We start from the raw sequence: 17,400 nt of genomic DNA, 5'->3' as shown, positions 1-17,400 counted from the left end.
CGTCGCTACGCTACCAGGTAACGATTACTTTTCTATTTGACCTCGCCACGGCACTAAGCTTTCCAACACGGCGATAAGAATACCGTAATAAAGAAATCGGACAGCGCAGACGTGACACGGGCGCTCGCTTAGCAGCAGCATTATGCGCGATGCACTTGTTTTTGATCCCCCCCCAAAAAAAAAAAAAAGAAAGACAGTAACAGCGTCTGTAACGGTACGCGGCTAATCGCATGTATACGTATACGGGTTCTTTGCGTCACTTCACGATCGAGCTTCACCTTTTTTTCCCGACCCGTATATACGAGAGAGACCCCCCCCCATTATGCTTCAGTGCATCGCTACTTCGTTCTGCATCTCTTTTCGCGTTGTCTGTATGCACGCGCGCCATTACAATGCCCGTACACTTTTGCAACACAGCGCCGCAAGCAACGACCTTTGAATGCTTACTTAAACGGAGACACTGTGACCGTCGTATCGCCCAACACGCGGCGTCGAGCCGCGGTACCGTCCAGGCGCCTCCTATATACATCTACACCACCCCTACTATCACGAACGAGTAGCGGATATATATATATACACGCTAGAACACGTAAGCGGAGCGCCCCTACGGTGCCTTCGTGGTGACGTAGAAAGCTACGTGCGCCGTCCCCGCAAACGCTCAATTTGACCGCGGCTGTCTGCCTCCATTGCGCAATGGGCGACACGGACGCCATAAGCGAAAAGAAAGAACGGTTGCCGAGTTAAGCTTTACGACAGGGACACGCACACACACACACAAAGGAGAAAAAAGAAAAAGAAGCTGTCAATGTCGGAAGTTTCGGAACAACAATATTGTCGAATTCTGTAATGGCGGCATTTTGAACCAACCATAGAGGCCGCATATATAGCAGCTCTCTGAACCAATAAGAGCAGGCAAGATGGCGAATTCGACGAGATGGCGGAATTTGACAGCGACCGTCGCTCTGTTGTACATATTTAAATAGTTATTTTCGGTATGTCCTCTCTACTATCTTAATTCTGTCTCCGCTCTTTTACCCCTTCTTTCTTAGTGGCATCCGACTGTTGGCCGGTGATCCTCGCCGCGTGTTATGAGACTAGAAAAATCAAGCCAAACCAAAACGGCCGCAGACCAATTAGCCGGGGTTCGGACACGTGATTTATTCGCAAGTGCACTCTTGAGAATCGAAATAAATCACTAGGCGCCGCAGCGGCCGCTACACCTTGTCGAAGCGAACGCTGAATAAGTGTCTCTGAAAGGAGAACATCGTTCGAGGGAGCTGCTGTCATGTTGTTCAGGCCGTGAGTCATGCCGGGTGATAGATATCCGCACGAACAACTTTCTGCAGAGCGCAAGGCCACCAACCAACCAGGTTTCGGCAACATACACGTCACGAGCAGCATCAGCGCAGTTATAAATAGCACGATTCGCTCGAATAGTAGTGGACCGTATACAGAATATGGCGTTAGCCGTAGGTATACGAGATGTGGCATCTCGTTGGGTGCGCGTAACAGCGAGTTAAATATGGCAGGAGAAAAATGAAGATTCACCTATATATATATATCACGCGATCAAGCAGGGACGGCAAACCTGGCAAAAAGTGTTCGCGTCACTAGTAATTAGCTGCACGAAAAAAAAAAAAAGCGATCACAACATACTTGCGTGAGTCACTAAGCAGATGTTGCAGTGAACGGTCCTACTATACAGAATCTCATACGGCTACGGCTGCATCTCTGAGAGGCGAGTAATATCGTTACAAAATATGGCTTCATATGCTTTGACCACTAAATTAGGCTTCCTTGCAGTAAATTTCCTTGCATAACTATCGTGAAAGAAGAAAAAGAAAAGAACGGCCGAGGAGCGGGTTCCACTAGAATAGCCGAGAAAGAACAGGCGTGCTTGGAAGTCTATAACGTGCTCATCGTGAGTTCTCACCGGTTTCGACGGCACACACAGGACGTGCGGGACCGCGACAAAGCGCTTTTGAGAGTGCGTTCCTGCATGGGCGCTCACTGTGCAATAGCATGTGCGTGAAATTCAGCCTAAATCACATAAATATCAGCGCTGTCTTCGAACATTAGCTGTAGGGGTTTACTGGAAAAATGGAGGCGGAGGACATTTCCGCTCCGACCAGACGTACAAGCTTACAGCGCTGCCGTATTTCCGCACAGAAAAGATCCCGGCCCGTGTACACGGTATACGATGTACAGGGTGTCCCAGCTAATTTTTAACCAGAGTTTTGAAAAAAATATTCGTATGCTACGTAGCTGGACAGAACCAAGGTATATAATGTTGTTTGCCGTCGCTTGGAGAAGATATTCAAATTATAATTAGTTTCATTTCGCCTAATTACACAATTCATCTTAATTCACCAACTTCTCAAATATTATAGTTAGATGAAAAGTGTCAATGAGACAATTGTAGAGCGACATGAAAAGCTCCCGACACAGCTTTCTGTTGCTCAATACGTGCTACGTAAAAGTTTTTCCGAGCGTGAAAGAAGCCCGCAAATTCACGCAACATTGCCGCGCGACCCTCCTAATAAGCAAATGCAAAAAAAAAAAAAAAAATAGAAAAACTGGATTCACCTCGATACCCATGGGTCACCGATAGTTTGCTAAAAGCCATGCGCACAAAAGAAGACCTTGATAAAGAAACAAGAAGACAACCACTAAATATAAACTTACGTGCGCGGTACAAGAAATTCTACAACACACTTTTTTCTCGGCTTAAAAAAAAACTTAAACCAAATATGAAGAAAAAATACTTAAATGCGGTTCTGACGTAAAGAAAAAATGGCAAATAGTGGACTCATTTTTGAATAGGAAGCAAGGAGCTGATGGCACAGCTAAAATACCCCACGATGGTAATACTTATTTAGAACCACGTATGATTGCGGATGCTTTCAGCGATTTATTTCTCCTAATATATCCACTCAAGCTGAACAGAAATTATATGCATCAAAGAATCTTACACAACAATTTTATACATTTCCAACCACTCCTGATGAGGTGGTATCAGTAATCAACAATTCAAAAATAACTAGTGCTGGACTGGACAACATTTATGCTGGTCATGTTAAATTAACTTCTAATTCAATATAATTTGTACTGTCTGAAATCATTAACCTCGTGTTTAAAACAGGGACTTTCCTCGCGAGCTTAAACGTGATAGGGTTATGCCAGTTTTTAAGAAAGGCGATCGCTCATTACAAACTATGGGCCAATCCGTGTTTTACCCTTCTTTAGCAAGATCATCGAGGAAATAATCGAAAAACGATTGATGAAATACTTAACCAAATTGAATATTCTTTCACCTGACCAATTTGGATTTCGATCCGGTTACTCTACTGACCTAGCACTTTCATCTCTTACTGACCAATTAAAGAAAGCCATTGATGACGGTAATTTTACAGCATCCTTATTTGTAGACTTTTCAAAAGGCATTTGATAGCACTGACCACGAGATTCTTAAACTAGATTCAATATCACACGTTCTCCTTTACTACTATTATGCAGCCAATTACGAGACAGATACCAGGTTGTTAGTGTTTCCGATGCTTATTCTAACCTAAAATGACTAATTTATTGGCACCCCAAGGATCTATTTTGGGCCCGTTACTCTTTCTACTTTATAATAATGATCTACCTAACTGCCTCACTTCTAAGTGTATACTATATGCCGATGACACTACAATGACTAATTCTGGCGAACGTTTGTCAACGGCAGTAACCAGGCTTAATAGTGATCTTCTTAACTTGTTAGAATGGTTCAAAATGAGTAGACTTACTAGTAATCCTACCAAAACTAATTTCATTTTATTCTCATCCCAAAATAAATCATCACTATGCATTCCGCTCATTTCCAGTGGTAACCATTTATTATCAGAAAGTGAAGAATGCACATACTTAGGTGTTATTATTGAGCGTAACCTAAAATTTAATCGCGTACAACTCATATCAAAAAGAAGTTATCACATGGAACACGCACTCTCATTAGGGTACGCCCATTCTTTTTACGACCCGTGTTGCTCTCACTCTATTTCGCGCTCGTACACTCTCAGATTGATTACTCCATAACCTCCTGGGTTGACACGTACACTACACACCTAAAGCTGATACAAACCATACAGAACCAGGCAATTAGAATAATCACGCCGGGTCCACACACCACCAATGCTAAATAGTTACTACAAGCAAATAACATTCTGGACGTTGCCGCCCTTGTCAAGTACAACGTTGCCACTTTTCTTTCCAAACTAATAAATGACAAAATCTCATTGTCGCTAATTCCTATATCATCTCTAACAAACACTAACACAACACGTTTCGCGCTGCATAATAGCTTCATTCTGCCCAAAGTGCGCACTAATTATGGCAAACAGACAGTTCACTTTGCAGCCATATCATCATGGAATACATTACCATTTGTCATAAAACTCCAGAAAGCCCATCGATTTTGCCATGAACTGAATTTCTTTTTTTTTTATGTGATATGTACGTGACACTGTGTACTGTATAATCCAATTTTCGGTTTAGACCTGCCATTCTTGCGTACTTCAACATGTTACTTAAGTTTTTCTTTTTAATTTCTTTTTTTTAATTCTTTTTCTTCCTCTTCTATGTCAGTTTTATCTAGTTTCACAATATTGCTTACTGCCGATAAACTGTTGTCTATTAATATTTTCATTTACTTACATCTGTATTTCATTACATATAATTTCTGTAATTGTACCGATTCAGCTGCTGTTTCTTGCCAATGTAACTTTTTATGTTAACCATGAACAGGAGGTCCCAATTCAATTTTTACTATGGGACCTCCTATTGTATACTTCTAACTGTAAATCATTTTTATGTAATAAAACGGATTGATTGATTGATTGATTGATTGATTGATTGATTGATTGATTGATTGATTGATTGATTGATTGATTGATGTTGAGGCACTTGCGTGTATTCGCGGGCTTCTTTCACGCTCGGAAAACACTTATGTAGCACGTATTCAGCAACAGAAAGCTGTATCGGGAGTTTTTCATGCTGCTCTATAAGCTTCTCATTGACACTTTATCTAAATATAATATTCGAGAAATTAATTAATTAATTATGACCAGTTATGTAATTAGGTAAAACGAAAAAAAAAAATAAGCTGAGTATCTCCAAGCGACGGCAAACAACATTACCTCGGGTTACGTGGCATTCGCATATTTTTAAACTCTGGTTGAAGTTAGCTGGAAAACCCTACATACGTGTCCGCTGGCTCCGCACGTGCAACATCTTGCTGGGCGGAGAAGTTTACGGTGTGCGGTCAGATGAGTTTTCATGCATAAGGGTGTTTAAACCTAACAACATACATCACGCAGAAATCCAGAAGTTAAACAAAATAATTCTCGGGTTTTACGTGCCAAAACCGCGATGTGATTATGAGATGCACGCCGTCGTGGGGGACTCCGGATTAATTTCGACCACCCGGGGATCTATAACGTGCACCCATTGCACGGTATACGCGGGCATTTGTTTTTATTTCGCCCCCGTCGAAATGCGGACACCGCGGCCGAGATTCGATCCCGCGCCCTCGGGCTTAGCAGCCTATAACGCCAAAGCCACTACGCCACCGCGGCGGGTAAAACCGGCACATTGAGAGAGAGAGAGAGAGAGAAAAAAAAAAGGGAAGAAAAAAATGGACCAACTTCATTTGTGGTTGAATAGAAAAGCAGTTACAAACGAAGCTTTACACAGCGAGAGGAGAGATAACGGGAATCCGCAGATTCAGTCAGGTGGACCGATGCGGTGAACATTATCGGGCTTAAATAATCGGACTCATGTGATGGTGACACCTTGTGATCAATCTGTGCGAACCTCGCCACACCACTGCAGTTGTGCGTCAACCAGGGCCGCCCAATTTCCGTTATAATGAGCAGCAAAATCATAGATAACATATCCGCCCGACCGCTACCGTTATCTCCCGCAATAACCGGCCAACTAAGCAATGAGGGTGCATGGGTCAAACGCAATAAGCGTGACGCCACCGCCGGCGTTTGGACCGAAGGGAAGCATGAAGACGAAAGTTTTAGAGCACAGCTTGTACCGATCTACCGTTAACGTTATCGCTTAGGCGGATTCGTCCATATATTTTCCTACAAGAATTACTAGAGGAAACTCTGGCGACGGCATTGTTCAGCTACCGTGGGTACAGTAGACGTAATAACCGATGCACATACTATACACGAGATTTGTCTAATATTCACGCTTGTGGCATCAAACACTCTTGTGATGTTAATTACGCTCTTTATCTTTCAGAATTTCCGATCACTACTTAATTTTTTTATAACAAAGCAAGCAATAACCTGCCTCAAAGCACATGCATAATCACTGCAACGTGTAGCATTCATAACGCAATAGGTGTTGTCCAAATAGCAAACTCCGCGACGACTGTCTGTAGGAATACCGGAAGCCAATCTCTAAGGTCATGCTTTTGTGTACTGCAAGCGCCAGAAGCGATTGCAGCATATAGAAATCATGGTAGTCACGTTTTGGTCACTTGCAATATTTCGTTGAAGATGATAAATGTGCAAAAGTCACAAGGCCGTTCGAAGTCAAAAGGACGAAGTTTAAACGAATATATGTATGTACTACACTCTGAGAAAACTTTACACCCTTTGAGTCGTATCTTGTCACACAACGATAAACGTCATCTGTCTTGTCCGCATTTCCTTTCTGTAACCCTGCGAGCCCGGTACTTCCCAATAACGAACGGCATGCGCGTTATCAGCATGACATAGCATTACCGACAGGAAAGTAGCGGGCGCGGCGTTTTCAAGAAAGGAAACGCAAGCAAGGCAGATGACTATTATCGTTGTGTGGCAGATATACACCCCAAAGGGTGCACCTTTGTCTAAGAGTGCATTCTCATGATAGTTGAACTGCCATATACTTGCATCTCCAGTAGAAACAAAAGCGCCAGTGTTCTTTGTTGGAACGCTGCGGGACTGGGACGAAGACAGCGTCAAAAGAAACGCAGGGCAAGCATTGTCTTAAAACCATCTGCAAGACAGCGCTTGCCCTGTGCTTTAGAGCCTCCTGTATTTGTCCCCGTCATGCAGTGCTTTGTAACCAAGTGTGAACAAACTACCTTAAATTGAAGCAATCGCAATGCTAGCCGAAAGGAGAGAGAGAAAAAAAAAGAGAGGCAGGTAGCCTTCGGTTGGCTGCGCGGTTCTGGGGAATGCGTTAAAGGCAATTAAAGGTGACAGATGAAAATACGAGGGGTGAGAGAGAGAGAGAAAACAACACGTAAACCCGCGGTCGCCTCGATCACCTCCCGAGTGGTATAGCCTACGCTCTAAGTGCCTGCGTCACTATAACGACTATATGGTCCTGCCACAACGACAGAACCGCGAGGGTCCTTTAAGACACTAAAAGGCGGTGCCTGTAGTAAAACAAGTGATGCAAGTCTGGTAAGTTGGTCTGAGAAGTATTTATGCATTAATTGGACAAAATAAATAAATAAATAAATAAATAAATAAATAAATAAATCTAATTTTCTAAAATTCGCACTCTAGCCGCAGCAGCGATGACATCGGGCATCGAGGTGTTTTCACCTGCCCAGCGAGTATATGCCTTTTGTACACGAGAAGTGGTCCTTGTGGGGAAAGGAGGAAACGCTGGCACCATCTTCTGCAACCCTTGCGGGAGCACGGCTCAGCGCCAGCAGGGGAATGGATATGGGAGTGAAGGAGATAGAAGGAGGGAGAAAGGTTGAGAGTCGCCATGGCAGCAGCGGAGCACGAGCCCAATGAGGAACTGCCGCGGGAATTACGAGATCATGACGTCGTCACAAACTGCCTTCCACCTTCCATCGCCTATACAATCATTCCGCCCCCCCCCCCCCGCGCCAACACTTTATATTCAGGCTCTTGATGCCGAAACCGTACTCAATGCTGTTTTGCCACGTCTTAGCCGGACCCGATGTCCACCAGCCACAAGAGGGAACATCATTTATACCTCCTTGCAGAACCAGCCCTCGCCTATTCTCAACATGTGACGAAATAACCTGTCTCCCCTGTCGATCATCTCCCGGGATGTCCATCAGCCCCTGCCCCAACACTTATATTTACCCGCCGCGACAGGTCAGTGGCTATGGCGTAGCGCTGGTGAGTTCCGAGGTCGCGGGATCGAATCCCGTAAGCGGCGGCCGCACTCCGGCGAGGGCGGAATGCAAACACGCTCGTGTACCGTGCATTTGGTGCACGTTAAAGAAACCCCAGGTGGTCAAAATGAACCCGGAGTGCCTCACTACGTCGTACCTCATAATCACATTGCCGTTTCGGCACGTAAAAACCCAAGAATTTCTTTCTTTTTTAACTCTTAAGGTCAAACTACACGTACGCTTGTCGGCGCGCGAAAGTTCGCGCCCGCGAGCCTATGCGCAACGTGCAGATTATGCGGGACAGATCGTACGCCTCCAAGCGCGGCGCGAGCACAGATATCTCCTCCGGACAAATATCGGTGCACTGGCTGCCTCACCAAAATACGAAACGATGTCTACCGAGGCGAAAACGGTTGGCCTATAATGTAGGTTCAAACCGCCATTCCTCGCGTGGTTTCGCAAACGCAAGGCGCGCGGGCGCGAGCTTTCGTGCGCCCGCAAGCACGCGCGCGTCATCATCATCAGCAGCAGCAGCAGCCTGGCTACGCCCACGGCAGGGCAACGGCCTCTCCCATACTTATCCAACTACCCCGGTCATGTGCTAATTGTGGCCATGTTGTCCCTGCAAACTTCTTAATCTCATCCACCCCACCTAACTTTCTGCCGCCCCCTGCTACGCTTCCCTTCCCTTGGAATCCAGTCCGTAACCCTTAATGACCATCGGTTATCTTCCCTCCTCATTACATGTCCTGCCCATGCCCATTTCTTTTTCTTGATTTCAACTAAGATGTCATTAACTCGCGTTTGTTCCCTCACCCAGTCTGCTCTTTTCTTATCCCTTAACGTTACACCCATCATTCTTCTTTCCATAGCTCGTTGCGTCGTCCTCAATATAAGTAGAACCCTTTACGTAAGCCACCAAGTTTCTGCCCCGTACGTGGTAAGACACTGGCAGACCACGCTACCGTGAATGCAGGGAGGCCTTGGTAAGCCAGAAAAAGACTCAAGAAGTGGCCGACACAAGGTCCCGCACCAGCTACCTATGATGTCATAAATTTTGATAACGTCAACTCGGTTCCATTTAATTGCTTATCAGCGTAGGCTCGGAGAACCTGCGATATCAAAGGCCATGATATCATAAAGAAGCACTACAATGCATTTTACAATAAAGAAAAAAGAAAGAAGAAAGGAAGGACTCTACATGGCAAGTTTCGAGAGCTTTTCCGGCGTCAAAGCAGCCCAAATAGCAGAATATGTAGTTTTAAATATCTGACATCACACACTGACGTACCTGCGCAAAAGTTACGACGCGAAATTCAATAAAGGGGGAAATTTGGCGTTCATTTTTCTGCTAGTGATAGACCTCGTTTCACCATATGAATAAAAATGGAGCGTTAAAAGTATGGGGAAGGAAATTTCCATCTTCCATGGTTGAAATAATGCTTTACTAATAATCTAAATTAATTGAATAAGTAAAGCGAAGAAACTACGAATCTTCCACGGATCCCATATTGTGCGCAAGATGGAGGGCTCAGCATGTATGTATACTTGCCTGCAACCATTGAGTTTCCTACAACTCTATGCCTGCAACCACAAAGCTTTAACTGTCGCCACCTGCCTGCCCTCAAAGAAAAAAACAAAAAAGAAAAACGGCATTTGTCGGCATTGACCTTTCGCGCTACTTCGATTTTAAAGAAATTCCCCAGAGTTTCCACGACAGAACATGCCTGCGAACAGCGGGAAGTTTTCGTGGGTACGAAGTTTGAAGTAAGAGAAGAAAAAAATAAAGAATAACGTGACACACCCGCAGTATAACGTGAGACACCCGCAGTAGAGCTTCAAATAAGACTGTTGTTCGGCATACGTTGAGGTGCTCCCCTGATTATATAGGTCAGAATGCATTTGCTCTGGTGACGAGAACCGCAAGAAATTCAGTACGCCTTGCTAAACACAGATGACGACGTTTACATATAAAGTAGAATTGCATAAATTAGTGCTCGCCGAACGCCTTCCGCGTATTTCAATGTACATTCTTGTTCTTCGGTGCGCTGATGGCTGTTAAGTGCAGCTGGTATCCATACTTCCAGTAAACAAGCCCATTGCGTCTGATGCAAGGGCGGGATAAAGCATTGTGTGTTTCTAAACGATGGTTCCGTGCTCAGGCATATAACTCAGGCGCCTGACAGACGAAGAAAAAGGATAGCATTCGCCACTTGTCGGCATCGACATTTTGTACTGCTTTGCACAACTTCTGGACATCAATAAATGGCCGTGATTATTTTCAAAGTACGGAACAGGGCGAAAGCACCAACATGTCAAGAAAATACAGTCGTTCCTATTAGAAAACACAAGTCCGGAAGCGTCCTGAACTTCGTTCACTTCGCCTGCATGGTGTTGTTAGTGCATGGTGTAAGCGAACACACACACACTACACCACATTATTTACGACAGCTTTCAGCCTAGGAAGAATACTTCAATGGCGTGCTATTGGCGTATCTATCGACGTCCCATAAAGTTGCTAGTATGGAATTTTGAAGTTGTTGAGCTTAACGGCCAGAAACTGCACAGTGTTTAGTGACGGACAACGAAGTGGGGGGGCTCCGGGCTAATTCTGACAATCTGGGTTTCCTTAAAGAGCGCCCAATGCGCGGATGAAATATTTCAAACTGTACTAACAAATGTAGTTACGTCTAATACAAAATCAGGAAAGTGATCGCACAAGAGTGTCTGGTGTTGCGTCGGCGCTCGAACGTTGGGCCACCGCGTAACAAAAGAAAAAAAAAATGCTGATAGAAACTGCCCACAACTTTTAGCATGGTAGCAACAACCGAACGCGACCGAAATGAAAACTCCAAACCCTGCTTATCTACTTCAAACGGCCAGTTGACCAAGAGTCAGCTAGACAAGACTATGACCCCTGAACCCACAACCGTTGCTATCTTGGGGCAACATGAAACAGCGTGAAGCGACAAAAATTATTTTTTGCACCCGCTATCTACAAGACATCCAGCTGGCAACTTGTTGACATTTCCCGAGGTATCGTCCCCAGTTCACGGGTTTCTAACACGCACACATGTCAGCTCGAAGAAGTTACAGCCTCGAGGCTCGCCAGAGGCCTTCCATCAGCACGAACTGCTTGGCCTAAAACAATACCCAAAACAATGCTTTCGAGAAAATGCAAGCAAAATATTTCCACAGCAACAACAGCGTAGATCCGGGAGACCGAGTCGTCTGCTACTGGGGCCGACCAACGTGCACCGAAGGGTTGATGACGTGAGGCGAGCGAGTTCACAGCGCGAGAAAATATATACAGAATGAAAGAAATGAATAAACTCGGCCGGCCAACGAGGCAACAAGAAAAGCCAGAAATACGCCGAAGAACCGACCGCAAAGAGGTCCGCCTGCGCCTTCGCAGCAGGAAAATCGCTATAAAGTCAGACAGATAGCCAGCGCGCTTTAACAATGGTTTCAAAATGCAAAGACCCGGAGGCACAGGTTACCGCTGCTGCGTGCGCGTGAGTGAATTTCAACAGGACAGCGAATCGACGCTCGAATTAATGCTCTCCTGAAACGTCCTTCTCTCTCAGACACGTCCGGATCGTGGCTGCGATAGACCGCACCTCCCTTTGAAGGTCGGTCGAAAGGAACGATACCGGATGGTTCTTGTTCGCCCCGGGGACATTTTACCGGCAAAGTACCGGTAGCGCGACTCCGCAGAAACGCCGGGTTCACGCCAAGAGCACGCCCTGCGCCCCTGCGCCCGAGTAGCCAGTCTACCAGTGCAACAAGAGGTGTGGCGGCCGACCATAAGTCTGGGCCCAGTTTCCGATTCTAGTCGCCCCGTCTGGAGTAGATATTTTGAGGGCGCGAAAAACAAAAGCCAGACCACCGTCTGTCGACACGCCCTTCAGACCGCGCGCGCGCGGTGTTAGGGTGCTGCGTGCCACAATACGGAGCTCATGAGGGGCAAGCCCATTGCTACGGTGGTTTAGAGCAAGCCGTCCGGCGAAAGCCACACAGGAAACGCAAACTCCACCACATCGCAGAGAACGTCACAAATTTACGGTGCCGTGTTTATTAGAACGTTTCGAGCTTACGCGATACGAAGAGAAAGTCCGTTTGGCGAGAGCGTCGGTACGAAACGAAAGTGCGCCAAGCCAACGGAGCAGTTGCGGCATGCCCGTCGCTCGCTGGTCTACGAGCAAAGCAGGCCGCTGCCTGAATCATCGCATGTAGCGCACACACTTAGCACGGTGCCAAAGGAATGTATAGAAAATTGGTACTCACGCTCCTTTTCATGATCGAATCCGACTACCACAAAATAGTCCGCCAGCCGGGACATCCTACGTTCAGATAGAATCCGAAATCCATCGGGGTGACAATGACAACCAACACACAGGCTCCATCTTCCCACCGGGATCACTGGAGAAAACTACAGCGCATGCGCTGCGACCGCGTGCAGGAAGTTGTGAAACGCGCCCAGACTGGTCCATTTCCTGTTTCAAGTTGATGTAGTTCTAAAATACTATCAAGCTTTTAATGCAATAAAACTTTCTTACTTTATAAAAGAATTGATTAAAGTTGCTAATAGATAAAATTAACTATATGTTTCAAAATAATAAAGCAACAGATGTCGCTGCAAAACAACATTTAGTTATTTTAAAACTAAAATGTTGGCAATACATTTACCAATACGTGGCTATCAAATAAATATTGCTGATGTATTGTTTTTTTTAATTAAGAGCTTAAATGTTTTATATTAAGCATTTATTTTAATAGTACTTTGGTGGCGCCGCCATGAGGAATGAAGTTGTACATGACACGTCTTAGCGGCTCGACGGTTCCTTTCTTTTTCTCCGTTCATGTCGACCAGTCAGGGCGCAAAAGCCACGTGTTGCTGTTTAACCCGTGCGCTGATTACTCTACTTGCCAGGTAAGACCACAAGTAACTCTTGTGGCTCAACTTCCCCTAGAACCATGGGGTTCGTCAAAGTCGTGAAGAACAAGGCCTACTTTAAGAGGTTTCAAGTCAAGTTCAAGCGCAGGCGAGAGGGTAAGACTGACTACTATGCCCGCCGCAGGCTGGTTGTACAGGACAAGAACAAGTACAATTCACCCAAGTACCGCATGATTGTTCGGATTACAAACCGCGACATCATCTGCCAGGTCGCGTACGCTCGCATCGAGGGTGACGTGATCGTGTGCGCTGCTTACGCTCACGAGCTGCCGCAGTACGGCGTCAAGCTAGGCCTAACCAACTATGCCGCCGCATACTGCACGGGCCTCCTGCTGGCACGGCGCATGCTGCAGAAGTTCAAGCTCGACGAGATCTACAAGGGCTGCGAGGAAGCCACCGGCGAAGACTACTGCGTCGAGAGCGAGGACGGGCAGCCCGGCGCGTTCCGTTGCTACCTTGACGTTGGTCTGGCACGCACGACGACTGGCGCACGGATCTTCGGCTGCCTGAAGGGCGCCGTGGATGGCGGCATGGACATCCCGCACAGCAACAAGCGGTTCCCAGGCTACGACAACGAGACCAAGGAGTTCAACGCCGAGGTTCACCGCCGACACATCTATGGACAGCACGTGGCCGAATACATGAAGGTACTGCTAGAAGAGGACGAAGAAGCCTACAAGCGCCAGTTCTCGCGGTACAACAAGATTGGAGTGACTGCCGACGAGATCGAAGAAATCTACAAGAAGGCCCACGCTGCCATCCGCGCCGACCCGACGCACAAGCCCAAGGCTCCGCGCCCCAACATCGTGAAGAAGCGGTGGAACCGTGCCAAGATGACCCTGTCTGAGCGTCGCAACAGGATTGCCCAGAAGAAGGCCTCCTACATCAAGAAGCTCGAGGCAGGTGACGCTGACTGAAGGGCCAACGGTACGCCGTGAGCGGAATAAAGCGGTACTCGTTGCCACTGCGGTACAGATATGCGTTTCCTGTCATTTGTCTCCTTACTCGTACTGTGTACGTGTACATAGAGACTAATGCTTGTAGCGAGTACGGGCGTGGATTTTCTCTATTTTTTCTTTTTTTGACAGGCGCGGTGTTCTATCTAAAGCATGAGGTTAGTCTTGTATTCCAACTACTGCGCAGCATTGATTCCATGCGTGAGATACTGCTACTACAGTATAAGGAAATGCTCAGCGATCGGTGTTAAATTAGGCGCCTATGCAATTGAAAAATGGAGCACCACCCTACCATATGTTGCTGTGTAGCCTTGACATGGAAGAAACATTAAGGTATCTTTGTGCAGGCAGTAGAGGAGAACGCCGGTAACGAAAGGTTAAACCGTTGCACATGCAGCCCTACTGATTAATCGAAACTAGACGCAGTAATGCTTGGGAACTTGCTTCCACCAACGTCCCTCTACAAAGCTTTTGTGCACTGTTGAACTGTTTGCTGATATTGAAACATGCCTTGAAATAATGCTGTTAATTTACTGTTCTTCCCATTCATTGAAAACTGGCTAATAGGATTGTTGATGGTTCAGCAAAAATTTCTGCATCTCATCACTTGTGTTACGGATTCCTTGGAATGCTAACAAAATTGAATTTGGAAGCGTGACCAGAGTTTCAAGCATAGAGACAAAGAACTGGAAACTAGCAGCTAGAAAGTTTAATGTCTTCTAACCACAAGAAAAGTTTCTTTGTAGGTAATACCTAGCTGTCGCATTAGACAGTTTTGGTACATTTCATAGGCTAAGCTACTGCAGAGAACTGTTTTGATTTAGCATATTTCATGTTTCGTTTGGAGATGAACTCGCGAAGAGATGCAAGCGACACACTGTCAGCTTGGATGCAAGGCGACAAGGAAGAAAGTGAATGCATTCTTGCACTACGCTTAATTGGCTCTGCAGAAAAACGAGGGTGGCATTCAGCCTTCTACTACTGGTGTTCTACTACTCGTGTTGTGTGCACACACACTAGCATTCCCACTGAGCAGCTGTGTGCAAGTAGGATACACTGGTATGAGTGGGGTGGCCTAAATACTTGGCTCTTATTGATGCTAGTTTCTGCTAGTCTCCCATCACTGGTTATTAATGCATAGTATTCTGTGCAGTGGTATGTAAGCATGAAGCAGACTCTTAAATGCAATGTTTGATGTCAAGCTAGTCCACAGTGTCACGGTAAATCTCAAAGAAGTTATCCACCGCAGCAGCTCTGTGGCTTGCTTGGTAGCTCACGAGTTGAGCTTGGCATTGCACTGTTGAGCTTGAGTTTGCAGCAGCCACATGGGGGCACAGTTAAAAAAATACTTGTGTACTATGCATTGAGGTCACATTAAAAAACCTCTCATCGTAAAAATTCTTCCAGAGTCCCACACTACAGCATGCCTCATTATCGGATTGTGCTTTTGGCCCGTAAAACCCCATCAAACAAGTTCTAAATGGGTTCACATAAGTTGCTTTACGAGCACTCTTACCATCTGTTCTCTCCACATTAAGCCAGATAAATATATGCCGACTGGGCTCTGATGCATGAAACCAACCTCGGTAACCTTGCCCCTTGTGTCCATCGCTTTTCTTGGTGGTTGCAGATTGTGTGCATAGCCTTAAGCAGTACATAGTTGTGGCAACTGCATAATTAGCTTGTCTTCAGTTAGAGCCATAAATTTTCTTCATTACTTATTAGGAACAGTGTAGAGAGAAAATAATGCAGAGAAAGACAGGGAGGTTAAACAGAGGTAGTTCCGGTCGGCTACCCTGTGCAGGGGGAAGGGTTAAGGGGGATAAAAAGAGAAACAGAGTGGAAGAGGGAGATAGAAAGGGAGACAAACACGAACAAAGCTCGTACACTACAGAACAGCAGGGGGCAACATTCTTAGTCTGTCGTGAAGCCCCGTAGACCGCAGGAACCTTAATAACGCGAGTAAGGCCTTCAACGTGGATGTTCTTTCGGAGCATTGGCCTAAAGCTTTTAGTTCTGATAGTGGACGATTGTCCAACTGGTCCAGTACTCTGCACATCACTTGTCTCTGATCACTACATTGCAGGCAGACACAGATGATATGTGCGAGCATCTCGTTGATGTTGCATGTGTCGCACGTGGGGCTGTTGGCCATTCCAATGAGGAAAGCATGTGAGTTCGTAAAGGCAACGCCTAAACCAGGCGGGAGGTGCATCTGTATGTCCGGAGACAACGAACGAAACCGACACATGGTGAAAACATTTGAGTCCCACAGGGCAAAGTACACTCGCGAGACATCAATCGCAGCCCCACCGCAGCGTCTATTCGCGAAAGCGGAATGAAGACTCGTTGACCACTTTCATGCGCAGATCGGGCGGCTTCGTCGGTGTGGTTGTTCCCGCTGATGTTACAATGTCCTGGAAGCCACTGAAAGATTGTGTTGTGTCCCTTCTCATGGCTTTGATAATATATGTGCCGAATTTCTGAGGCCTGTTGTTCATTGGGTCCCTGGCGCATTGGGCTTCGTATGCACTGAAGGGCTGCCTTGGAGTCACTAAAGACTGTCCATTGTTGCGGTGGCTTCTGCTTAATGAAATCAAGTGCAGCACGGAGCGCCGCGAGTTCTGCACCCGTCGATGTGGTCACACATGAAGTTCTTAATTTGATTTCCTCAGATTTTGCCGGGATGATGACTGCAGCAGCAGAGCTTTTGTGTTTTACTGAACCATATGTATATACATGTTGCCAGAATCTGTGCACGTTGTGAATATGCTCCAAAGTTGCTTGTTTCATAGCTTGCAATGGCGCTCCAGCTTTCTTTCTGATTCCTGGAATTGTCAGTTGCACTTGCGGCCGGTGCAGACACCACAATAGATCTGACAATCGTGTAGTGGGCGTAAATTCTGATGGCAAGTAGGACTGATGTCTCGCCATAGTTTTGGCAAAATTTGAAAGTGGCCTTTTTGCTGGCAAGCAAGCAAGGTGGTGGAAGGGAATCCGAGTCTGCTGTCGGATGTGTGCTCTCAGGACATCTGTATCAATGTAGACTGTCAAAGGAGCATCTCCGGCTATGGCCACTATCGCAATCGATGACATAGTTTTGGGAAGACCGAGACAGCTCCTGAGTGCTTGGGCTTGCACGCTCTGGAGTTTGCGGATATTCGTAGTGCAAGTATTTCCTAGTACAGGTAAGCTGTACCGCAGGAAGCCCCAAAACAGTGCTTTATATAGTTGCAACATTGACGGTACTGTTGCGCCCCAGGACTTCCCACCGAGAAACGCAAGAAGGTCCACAATGGCGGCCAAACGCTTTGTCATGTACGAGATGCGAGGGCTCCAAGACA

General features: G+C 46.2%; 2 protein-coding genes across 6 annotated transcripts in view; one reads left to right on the top strand and one right to left on the bottom strand.

Moving 5' to 3' along the window:
* Positions 1-12,571, bottom strand: part of Sbf (SET domain binding factor) — a 160,577-nt gene extending 148,006 nt beyond the window's left edge. For all 5 annotated transcript variants that reach the window (XM_050183387.2, XM_050183385.2, XM_050183386.2 and 2 more), the window contains exon 1: positions 12,431-12,571. In XM_050183387.2, the coding sequence (XP_050039344.1) occupies positions 12,431-12,485 (55 nt within the window). In that variant the 5' untranslated portion in view covers positions 12,486-12,571. The remainder of the gene's footprint in view (positions 1-12,430) is intronic.
* Positions 12,572-12,986: 415 nt separating this feature from the next.
* RpL5 (ribosomal protein L5) lies at positions 12,987-14,076 on the top strand. Its single transcript, XM_050183383.3, has one exon. It carries the CDS (start codon positions 13,121-13,123, stop codon positions 14,015-14,017), a length of 897 nt encoding a protein of 298 aa, XP_050039340.1. The 5' UTR covers positions 12,987-13,120; the 3' UTR covers positions 14,018-14,076.
* Positions 14,077-17,400: the final 3,324 nt, after the last annotated feature.

This window comes from Dermacentor andersoni, chromosome 4, assembly GCF_023375885.2.
Source record: "Dermacentor andersoni chromosome 4, qqDerAnde1_hic_scaffold, whole genome shotgun sequence".
In the NCBI taxonomy this organism is placed as follows: Eukaryota; Metazoa; Arthropoda; class Arachnida; order Ixodida; family Ixodidae; genus Dermacentor; species Dermacentor andersoni.
The sequence above is the reverse complement of the archived record's forward strand: the minus strand, read 5'-3'. Positions and strand labels throughout refer to the sequence as shown.